Genomic DNA, 12,153 nt, shown 5'->3' with positions numbered 1-12,153 from the left:
AGAAGGTCAGAGAAAGTATCTTTCAGGTGGTGATACGAGAGAACTCGAGGAATCGAGGGAGCCAGACTGGATGCCATGTGGAGGACGGGGATTCCAGACAGAGGGGCTGGCATATGCAGACATCAGGAGGTGGGAAAGAGCTTGACTTGTCTGAGGAAGGGGAAAGGAGCCAGAAAGGCCAGCGTGCGCTGATGGGAGATCCAGCCACTTACATTTTTAATAGATGTCTCAAAATTCATATCTCCAGACTCAAAATCCTGATTCTTGCCTCACTAAATCTATTTTACCTGCAGTCTTTCCATCTTGGTTAAAGGCAATCTCGTTCATTTAATTGCTCAGGTCAAAAATCTTAAAAGTCACTTGTGACTTCTCTCCTTTCCACCTGAAATTCCACTGGCTCTATCTTGAAAATCTAACCAGAGCCTGACTCTCGGCTGGATTACTGAAATGGCCTCCTAGTCATCTCCCTGCTTCCGCCTTTGCCCTCTATAGACTATTCCCAACACTGGGGCCAGAAAGAGCCTTTTAAAACATAAGCCAGATCATGTCTGATCTCTGTTCAAATCCCTCTGTTTTCTTAAGCTCTGAGTAGAGTGTTTCTGAAATCCTGGGAAACAGAAGCCACAGGAGGTCAGAGGAATCCTGCACCATAAAGCATAAGGATAGGTATTATTACACCCCTGTTTCTCTGTGCCGGGCCCTGGGCCCTGTGCTGGGGACACAGAGTTGAGTGGGGGAAATGAGCCAGTGTGAAAGAACCTTGAAGGTAAAAATTCCCCCATTCACCAGTTATTTGTTGAGCATGATTATAAGCTACACACTGGGCCATGCCCTGTGGACTGGGGGATTTATAAGGTTGAGAATTTGATGCGAGAGGCAAGCTGTGCAGTGACAGGTGCCACAGTGGACACATCTGCACAAGCCCAGGGGAGGGGGTGGCCCTCACCCCAAACTAGGCAAATATTTCATTGTTGGGTTATCATCATCCAGACAGCAGGGGCTATAAGGCATCTATCAAAACCACCTAGCCCTGTAGTTTACAAACTGTGTTCCATGAAAGCCTCCATGGGCTCTACAGGGATGTCCATGGCTTGGTAAACAGGGATGTGAAGAATATTTAATTTCTTTCAATGCATGTATTTATTGGGGTTCCTGATAAGAAGTTTTAGGAAATGATTGCAGATGTTGAGAAGAAACGTTGGAGCAGTTGTGGGTCCGGGAGGCTGGCTGGCCTGCCCCTCAGGGTCCACTCCCACTCATGCTCCTTGAGTGAGAGTCAGTGTCCGATCTACTTTGCTTTCCTCTTCCCAGTGTGGTGTATAGAGGTGGGTGCTTTAGAGAAGCACATGCATGAATACATGACACAAAGTGTGGAGTCCCCTGGTACCTGCAAGGTCTCTAAGATGCACAGTCCATGTGTCAGCTTCCTCACTAAACAGTTGTAAAAGTGTTCACATTCAATATAATGCATCTCCTTAGGAAGAAAAAATGTAGCATCTGCCATCTTCCTGACAACATGAAAAAGCAGAACCAGGGGCCAAATGTTCTATGGGGTGGTAGATGGCCAGTGGTCATTTCTTTTCTGGTGAAGACAAAATGCCTCCTGTATTGCTACATTCCTGAAGAGGCTGCAGAGAACAGAAGCAGAACTCATGCCTGGAGTGGACAGGTTCCATAGAACTCATGCCTGGAGTGGATGGGTTCCATATGGGTCTAATATAGACTCATTGAAATTTGGGTCTATATTAAGTGTCCTGTTAGCTCTCCATGTATCTTCCAGGGTTTGATTTACACTAGTAATAACATCTTTGTCCGTTTTGTCTTTAGAGAGGAAAGAGTGAATGGAGACAGTTCTTGAAACAAATATGTCTGCTAATAATGCAGAGGATCCCATCCAAAGCTGCGTTCCCCAGGCCCTATTATCATTCACACCGAGTGCGCCATTAGTAATCTTTGGCAGCAGTGGAGACTGGGCCACAATTTCACCAAACATAATATTGGCTTTCTGTAAGGGAGAGGAGTGCAGTGGGGCCAATGGATCCTTTGTTGTTCTTCTCCTCCAGAGTGGAGAGTCTCCGCTCAGCCCATCTGCAGTTTCTCACAGTGACAGTGCTTCATCCACGCAGTCGCTGTCACATGGAGGGGCGCCAGAGCTGCTGGTGGGGCTATCATACAATGCCACAACGGGGCGATTATCCGTGGAGATGATCAAAGGCAGCCATTTCCGAAACCTCGCGGTTAACAGAGTGCCTGGTAAGTTCATGCCTGTACCCCCAGCTCTGGTCTTCCCAGAGGCAGGAAGAAGGCTGTGTCTGCCTTCATCTCAGTTCTCTAACTTTTACAATAAAAATGATCTTGGTGTGACTTAGACACGTTTTTACCAAGTGATACCTCTGGATTTTTCAAATGCCTTTCTGTTTAATTAGATTGAAGCCTCCTTCGATATCTGGATGCATCTTGATACAAAATAGGCTGGCTTCTACGTGTAGATCGTTAAAGGGGAAAAAGAATGATGTCTTTTCAGCAACATAACACATATGAACAATTCAAATCTGCTATTAGGTCCCAGGTCCTCAAATACGTTTAAAGAGACAGAGCTCAGTCTTTGGAGCCAGGCAGTTTGGGGATCTAATTCCAGCTCTACTCATTCACCTGCTAGCTTTGCTCTGATCCTATACAATTTACCTCTCTTTTCTGAATCTCAGCAGACTCATCTGGAACAAAGGAATATTAATAGTACCTTTCTCATGGGTGGTTTTGGGGTTTAAATAAAATGATTTATGTAGAACATTCAGTGCCTGACACATAGTGAGCGTTCAAGAAATGTGAGTGGTTATGTGGTTGATGGTGGAGGAGGTGGAACAGGAAGATGTGGGGCAATCCAGGCCTGACTCACCAGGGCAGCTTCTGAGATCACACCTGGAAAGAGCAGCTCAAGACATACTCGCGCAGCTGCCGTCCAGGGCTCAGGAAGCCAGAATAAAGATGCTGTGGCTGCTGCCGCCAAATTGCCTCTCAATACCCAAGAAGCTAGAGATTGAACCTTGGAATAATGCTGCTAAAAAAATCAGCTCATCTTTAATGATCTTGCTTATCAGCAAAAACAGCTTAAGAAAGGGTGGGAAGATGGTTTCTGCCTCACTTCTGCCTTCTGGCTCTCATGCAACCATATCTAATTTGAGGAATCTAATTTATATCTAGAATTCTAGCTGCAAGAGAGTCTGGAAAATGCTGTTGAAATTCCAGCCTTTTGAGTCTGAGAAAGTAAAATAGAATTGGGTAGAGTGGAGCATAAGTGAGGGTGTCCACCCCAGGCAGCCAAAACTTGCTGAAATAAGGACGAAGTCAGCCTTGATAGGCTGCAAGGGGCAATGGACTCCAGCCTCACATGTCAGCATCCCATGAAGAGCCAGCTGAGCTGGTAGAAAAAGGTCAGCTCCTACAACCAAATCTGGGCTCTCACTCCTTTTAATCTTTAACTGTGCTGCCACCCACAATGTCTCTGTTCAATAGTATCTTGTTAGTCAGTCTGTGTTAAAGGCATTAGAGCAAGTTAGTAAGGAAAGCCCAGCACTTTGGAGAACAGAAGAGACCAGAGGCATAGGCCATATTCTGTATCGACTCTCAGAACCAGGTAAGAGCTATTTAAAATCCATAGTAGGTGTTGATTATTAATTGCATGGCTAGACTCTTTTTTCCAGATACAGCTTTTTTTTTTTTTTTTTTTTTTAAAAAAAAAAAAAGCTCTGGATTTACTAAAGATCTGGATTTACTGCTTTCCCTGCAGAGCCTTTTCTGATCTCTTTCCCTGTCTTCCTGAGATTTGGTGAGATCTGAAAATTTTTCAGGGAAGAACATGGTGCAGCTGCAGAGAATGATGTGGAGGTGGATCACACAATCATGGCCTATTCCAGTCTGTGCTGGGAAGCTTTAATTTGCATGCTGGGTCATCCCAGGCAATACAGGGGAGAAGGACAGCATGGTGGCTAAGAAAGCATCAACTGGAGTGTGCCAATCTAAGGTTTTTGTCACTTAGTAGGTGTGAGTTACTAAACTTTTTCGACTCTCAGTTTCCTCATCTGTAAAATGGGATCATAATAATATATACTTTCTAGGTAGGGATACTACATATAAAGCTGTGATGTTGAGAATGGTGCTCGTGAAACTTCATGCATTTCTATATAAAAGAAAATATGCCATAGAGGAAACTCTTATAACAAATATTTAAAACTGAGTAGGAAAAAAGGCAAGTCCTCATTTTGAAACTAATTTCATTCCAGAAGTTTAAGTCAGTTTGGCATTTACATGATTTTTCATAGAATAGTGCTACAGTTTAACTGACAAATGTAACTGACATGCTGTATCTTTGTGACCAAAGTAATAGAAGACAGTGTTGCTGTGATGCTATTAATTAAAGCAGAAACCCAATAGTGAAGACAAAAGTTTTTTGTTTACATAGAATGCTGGTACTTGAGGAAAAGCCAGTTTAATTAGGGGGGGTTGAGAAAGTAGAAGTTTCTTTTGTGGAGATTCTGAAAGGGACCTCTTGGTACTTTCAAGGGCTTGAGATGTTGACGACATTGGTCCTTCATTATGTCTCACTTCCTTACACCACTAACAGGACTTTGGCAGTCATCACGCAAGCTTAGGATACAATTTTAGTTCCCATATGGAACAGAATACGAGAGAGAGAGGATGAGGGAACAATAGTTTTATGAGGTAACTGAGCATCGTTGGAAGAAAGAGGGTGTGAAGGGGAGAGGATGCAAGCTGGAAGATGAATAGGCCTGGAGTGGGGAGTGGAGGAGGGAGGCGGCGAAGTGCACTCATCTCCCTGGTGAAGGTGGAAGGAGGGCAGGCTTAGCCTCAGAGCCCTGTGTCAGAGTGCACCCCAAGGGAGCTGCCTGCCAGGGGAAAGTCACCGGTAGAAACGTGTGTGAGGGTCACAAATCCTGTGCTTGAGACCCTCATCTCAGAGGTGGTGACCTCTGCAGAAAGGGGACATCAATCCTGCCTTGCAGGCTGGCTATTATAATGTGAAGAATGGTTCTTAGGGAAGCCCAAAGGAAAAGAGGTTGAGCCTGTGGAGTGGGGACTTCTCCTCTCTAGAATATTGAAGGTGCTAAATCTTGATGGAAAGAGACAAAGGCTAGGATTTAGAAGAGAGAATCTTTTGCATCAAAATATATCATGAACCAAAAGATAACTGTGAACTTGCCAACTTGATCCAGCTAGATGACTATTCTGGTATTTTAAACTTTTCTTTCTAAGCAAGATAGAGGAGAGGTGGACAAATAATAGATGGAGTTCCTCTTCTCTTTTAGGGTCTTAGAAGAAATAAACCAATGAGATGTAAGCTCCCCACTCAAGATTTTTGAGGCAAATCCTTGGGGGAGAAGGCTCAGTGAAAGGCAGGTTTTGCTCCAATGGGCAGGAGCTGGTGGGAGCATTCCTAGAGATGAGTCTCTACCACACCCTGCCCCGCCCCCACCCCGCCCCCCACCCCAGAATGGTTAAAACTTAAAAGACAGATTCCCTCAAGTATTGGTGAGGCTGTGGAGAATACATTCTTAGTGATTGTGTAAAATGGAATAACAGCTTTGTGAAGAGGCTTGGTAGTTTCTTATATAGGTAAACATGCACTGAAAATCCAGCAGTTCCATTCTTAGGCATTTACCCATAAGTTTAAAAAAAAAAACAGGAACAAGAATGTTTGTAGCAGCTTTACTCATAGTATGGAAAAATTGCAAAGAGCCCTTATGTCCTCATGGATGAATAAACAAATTAAGATATATTTCCATAGTGGAATACTATTCAGCAATATAAAAGGAATGAAATTAACTGAGGCATTCAACAACATGGAGGAATCTCAAAATCACACTGAGTACCTAGTGTATGATTCCATTTATATGACATTCTAAAACAGGCAAAACTTATTTACATATAGTGAAGAAAAGCAGAAGAGGAGTGGTTGCTTCGGGATTGGTATTGGCATCAAGATGGACTGGGCATGAACATGAGGGAATATTCTGGGGTGATGGACATATTCTACATTTTGACAGGGGTGTGGGTTAAATGGATGTTTGCATTTGTTAAAACTTACTGAATTGTACTAGGCTTTGTGCATTTCACTGCATGTAAATTTTACCTTATAATAGAAAAAAGCCATAAATTATTGAACTCTAGTTAATGAAACACATGCTGAAATGTTTAGGGGTAAAGAACAATGATGGCTACAGCTGTGATGGATTGATGGATAGATAGATGCATAGATATGTGAAAAAGCAAATGCTGTTAGCTCAGGCTACCATAACAGAAATACCATAGGTTGGGTGGCTTAGACAACAGAAATTTACTTCTCACAGTTCTGGAGGCTGGGAAGTTCAAAATCAAGGTATCAGGTGATTTGGTTCCTGATGAGAACCCTCTTCCTGGTTTGTAGACAGATATCTTCTTGCTGTATCTTCACATGGTGGAGACAACATCTCTCTCATGTCTGTTCTTATAAGGGCACTAATCCCATTCATGAGGGCTCCACCCTCATGACCTAATTATCTCCCAAAGATCCCACATTCAAATAGCATCACATCGGGGATTAGGACTTCAACATATGAATTTTGGGATACATACATTCAGTCCATAGCATAAATGGAGAAAAATATAACAATTGAAGAATCTAGGTGATGGGTATATGGGTATCCACTGTATAATTATTTTGAATTTTCAGCATATTTGAAAATTTGTTATAAAATATTGTGCATGAAAATCTGGTCTGGTCTGGGATAGTTCAGCTGGGCCAGGTAGATAAAAATAAAACAAGAGTCTAGCCATTGATAGGGGCTACTGTGGTGGGCATTACATTTTTTTTTTTTAATTATGATGACATCTCAAGTTCCGACCTTATTCCTTTGACTCAGTTTTGGTTGGAATAGACAGGGTACCAAGCAAATGAACCTGCAGGCATCTTCTGTAGCATCCTCCATAAACCACATCCATCCCAAGACAAAGTATGTAGTTGGGCATTTCTTTATTTCTAACTTTAACCTTTTCTCTATTCATCAGACAGATAGAAAGGTAGGCAGGTTTTTATACCTCCCTCCCTCCCTCCCTTTCTTCCTTCCTTCATTCCTTTCATTCTGGTGAAAATGCCCGTATTATAAAAATTTAAATATGTATATATATATTTCAAATCCTAGGTGGGCTAGGGAAGATAAAATAGGCTATTTGAAAATTACTGAAACTATTCCATAGAACCTATTCAGAAACAATATATAAGCAAGTTAACAAAATGAACTAATCTTAGCTCAGGTCAGGTAACAGTGTGCCAAGAACCATTCCAGGCACTTTCAAGGTAAAATCTCACTTAGTACATGTGGTCAGTGTTATCATTTTTGCTGTTAAGGTGGTACAGGCTAGTCTACAAATCCGATGGCAAGGGATAGTTTCCACATCTGTACATGGCAGATGGTCCAGGTGAAAAAGCCTCTTATTGTGCCTTCTAGACATCCGAAATCCTAATAGACTTTCTTTTTTTCATTTATTTCTGATCTTTATGATGTATTTTTTATTTTTTTATTATTTTTAATTTTCTTAGTTTTTAACATCTTTATTAGAGTATAATTGCTTTACAATGGTGTGTCAATTTCTCCTTTATAACAAAGTGAATCAGTTATACATATACATATGTCCCCATATCTCTTCCCTCTTGCATCTCCCTCCCTCCCACCCTCCCTATCTCACCCCTCTAGGTGGTCACAAAGCACTGAGCTGATCTCCCTGTGCTATGTGGCTGCTTCCCACTAGCTATCTGTTTTACATTTGGTAGTATATATATGTCTATGCCACTCTCTCACTTTGTCCCAGCTTACCCTTCCCCTTCCCTGTATCCTCAAATCCATTCTCTAGTAGGTCTGCATCTTTATTCCCGTCTTGCCCCTAGCTTCTTCTGACCATTTTCTTTTTCTTTTTTTTCCTTTTTTAGATTCCATATATATGTGTTAGCATACGGTATTTGTTTTTCTCTTTCTGACTTACTTCACTCTGTATGACAGTCTCTATGTCCATCCAACTCACTACAAATAACTCAGTTTAGTTCCTTTTTATGACTGAGTAATATTCCATTGCTGATACACATTTACAGAAGCTTTTGAAAAAGTTACCATTGAGAATTAGAAATATTTGGTTATCTTCTGAATTTGGCTTCATGGGAAAGCAATTCACTAACAGTTTAGCAGCTCTGTTCTGTTCTTTTCCTGGACTTGCCACCCAGTTACTGCATGGCCTCCACATTTGATTTAACATCTCTGAATTTAATTTCTTTCCCTATTAAATAAGGTTAACTAGATAATATTACTGATACAAGTCTACGTTTTTTTAAAAAAGTATTAGCTGTTCTGTTGGCAGGTTCTCTTTCTCCGTCCTTCTACAATGCATTACTGCACTGTGTATATATACACCCATATAATGGTCCTTGTCAAAAACTATCATTAAGATGTCCCCTCCAGTTAAAAACAACAAGTTCCCCAGCCTCTCAGCATGTGCATGATTAGCCACATGTGATAATTACGTCCTAAATGATAATACTTACAGCAGCAGCTCATTAACCTTGTTAGGTACTCACAATAGCAGAGACTAGAGGAAGGAAAAACAAAAAAGCAAATCAAGCTGGCTCGTGTTTAGTGTGAAGAACAAGTGGGATGCAGGGGGGTACACTCTACAGATGGAAGGCAGGGGAAAAATGGACTACATGGAAACGAACAGATATAGGACAAAGCACCTTCTTTTAAAGCTAAGTATAGCGAGTACTTACTAATAGCCATTATGTGCTTAGAATTAGGGCCAATTCATATGAAGATTTGTATGTGGCAATAACTTATTGATTGCATATGGGATATTCCTATACTTACATCATCTCATTTAATTCTCACAACAATATCAAAGTTAGAAAATCTGAAAAGCAACAGGGGAGAAAATACAGTTACCATGGTATGTGAGTTATATCTCAATAAAGCTGCTTTTAAAAAAAAACAACAGCTTTCTGCACAAGAATGACAGACTAAGGACAGGCTTATTAACAGCAACGATAGAAAGCTGAGGACAAGGGGGGGAATATCATCAAAGAGAAAAAAGTACTCTCAACTTACTATTCTTTTCGAGTGAAGGAAGAATAAAGATCTTTTTCACAAAGTTTGAAAGGGTTTATCAGTGGAAGAGCTACTAACTGATGTTATTTCAGGGAGAAAGAAATCGAACTTAGAAGGAAGTAGTGAAGTGCAAGAAAGGAAAATGAACAACAAGAACAAAAAGATCAACATGTAGGTAAAGGTAAGCATGTATAAACTGCATAAAGCAGAAACAGCAATAGTAGGAAACATGCCTAATGTTGGAACTACAACAACAACGTGGAAATGAAATTCCGGGCAGGAATAACATGAAGGATACGAAGGGGAGATAGAAATCAAAGAATTCTAAGGTACTTATGTTGCTTAAAAAGAGGGTAGAAATATTGATTCATTTTAGACATTAAGTCAAGTGTACATGTTAAAATTTCCAACTTTCAAACCAGTTGGGAGGCTAAATTAGAATAAAGAAAATTCAGTTAATCCAATAGAAAGCAGAAAGAGATATTTAAAAACCTAGAAAATGCAGAATAGATAGCACAAACCAAAACAATAAAAATAAATCAAAATATATCAGTGATCATAATAAATGTAAAGGGACTAAGACTGCTATGTAAAAGGTAGATATAACATTAGATTAATATTTCTCTTCCTCCCAATCTTTCCCTGTCCCCCTCCTCACATCCTCTCACATATACTGCAATTTATATTGCGCCCACATAGCCTCACAATGTATAAGAAAAAGAAATACTAATTACCAACAAATTGGGTTTAGTTCAGGAATGCAAGAATGACTTAATATTAGGAAAATCTACTGCAGTTCACATACCAATTGATTTATGAGAAAACCTGATCATGTCAATAGTTGCAAAAGAAGCTCTTGATAAAATGCACTATCCATTATTGATAAAAATAACTCAAAGCAGAGGAATAATAGAAGGTGTATTCATATAGACTAGGCTATGATGCAACGACAAATTCTGCAGAGTTCGTGGCTTAACAGCAAAGGTTTCTTTCTCCCTTGCATCACAGTCCAAAGTAAAGCAGGTGCCTCTCCTCTAAGCTGTGACTAAGGCATACAGGTTCTTTCCATTTAATGAGGTGATAATATTATATTCAAAATGTGACCTGCTTTGTTGTCATGGAAGGGGAAGAGACGGGGGAGTGGTTGCCTATAGCTGTGATTGAAGGTGATATTTACCACTTCTCATATTCTATTATTCAAACCTCAGTCACATGGCTCAGTCAACTAAAATCTGGTGTGAAGCCTACATCCTTAATTTGATACTTAACCTGAGTCACTATCACATTATTCCCCTAAGAAGGTTTACTGGGCCTTTGTTGTTTGAAGCCTTTTAAAATCCGTCTCTTACTGTTTGGAGGTCTGGAAGCAAGGAACTTTTCCAACCACAGAAAGGTCTGAATTTCAGGATTCTCTTTTTCCTTGCACATTGGTCAGTTCTTTCCCAAGCTTACTTTTCACCCTCACCCCCCAAATAAAGCTAGTAGTACAAATACACATTTCTAACGTTCTGTTTTTCAGTCTGTTTCCTTAGTTGTATAAACATTAGGCATGTGCTCTTCCTTCCAAGTTATAGTAGATGGTGGTTTTACTATCACATAATATGGATTATGGATCTCCATTGTTCTAGCCTCTGATAATTAGTTTCTTCATCACCTGGCACCCAACTTCTAGGCCAGTGGTCATTCTTGTGTTTTTATTTTGGTAGCATTCCAGTTCAGATTACTAGTTACTATATCAGTCACATTTTGTCAGGAAAATACAAAATAGGTATTTTGAGTCAGAAGTTGTTTCTTACAGGTTTTAAGCATGGGAAGGCTTGTGATAAATGTCAAGAAAGCTCTCCAGGAAATCCAGAAGTATAGGTATCACAGGAAAGATGCCAGTACAGTCTGAGCTGTGTACATATGAAAGGGATGATTCTCATAAGGATGTTTGAACACCATGGGGGAAAACCCTAATTTGTCATCTGCTTGCTAATGCCTGTACACATGCCTGCAACTGGGACTAGAGGGCTGTGGCAACGCTTTCCTTCTACTTTCCAGTCTCATACAAGTTGCTTTCATTAGTGGACTCTAACTGGGATCTTACTGCAAGAGATTCAGGGGAATGTAATTTTATGTTTCATAAGGGAAAGAGCTTAGAAAGGTAGAAATGGTATTAAATATCAACAACTAGTTTGTGTAACGGAAGGGAACTTGCTTAACCTTGATAGTGGGTGTTTTAAGAAAATAGACACTAGCCATCATTCTTAATCCTGCAATCCCCTTAAAGTCAAGAATGAAGTAAGGGTTCCCACTGGCATCACTCTCACTCAGCATTAGACTGGAAACTCAAGGCAATTCAGTAGAATAAGAAAAAGAAATAAAAATTAAAGCTTGAGAGGAGGAAACAAAACTGCCATTATTTGTAGAAAATATGATTGTCTACATTAAAAATACAAAAAAACCTATAATTTTAAACTAATAACATTCTTTTAAATACAAACTTGTTTTCTTATACGTCAAGGACAGTTAGAAAGTGGAGTTTTAACACATGGATATTTACAAAAGTAACAGTACCTATAGTACCAAAGGATAACATTAATAAAAGATGAGTAAGAAAATTATTTTTAAAATCACAACACTGTTTGAAAGACACAAAAGAAAACTAAATAGATTAACCATGTTCATTGTTTAGTATAATCTATATTGTGAAAATAACAGCTTTCCCCAAATTAATCTATATACCCAGTATGATCCCAATCAAAATCCCCACAGATTTTTTTTGGTGTATTTTTTTTTTCTTTTTAAAAAAAGAGTTTGACAAACTGATTCTCAAATTCATATGCAAGAGCCAATTAAATGAAGTAAGAGCTTAAAATAACTAAAATAGCTTTTAAAAAGATGATAGAAGGATTCTACTGAGCAGATCAAAATATATTCTAAAATGATAAATATTATCAAGTTAGGGGAAGGACACTAAAGCTGAACACGATATCTGATCAACATTATATTACAAATCAGCTGGGAG

At 39.8% G+C, this 12,153-nt stretch overlaps 1 protein-coding gene across 1 annotated transcript in view; it reads left to right on the top strand.

The window, feature by feature from the left end:
- The window catches only part of SYT16 (synaptotagmin 16), a 114,435-nt gene that overhangs the window by 91,486 nt on the left and 10,796 nt on the right, over positions 1 to 12,153 (top strand). The window contains exon 5 of the mRNA XM_065871570.1: positions 2,064 to 2,253. Coding sequence (XP_065727642.1) covers positions 2,064 to 2,253 — 190 coding nt within the window. The remainder of the gene's footprint in view (positions 1 to 2,063; positions 2,254 to 12,153) is intronic.

This window comes from Phocoena phocoena, chromosome 2 (genome assembly GCF_963924675.1).
Source record: "Phocoena phocoena chromosome 2, mPhoPho1.1, whole genome shotgun sequence".
Classification (NCBI taxonomy): Eukaryota; Metazoa; Chordata; class Mammalia; order Artiodactyla; family Phocoenidae; genus Phocoena; species Phocoena phocoena.
This window is presented reverse-complemented; position numbering and strand designations above follow the sequence as displayed.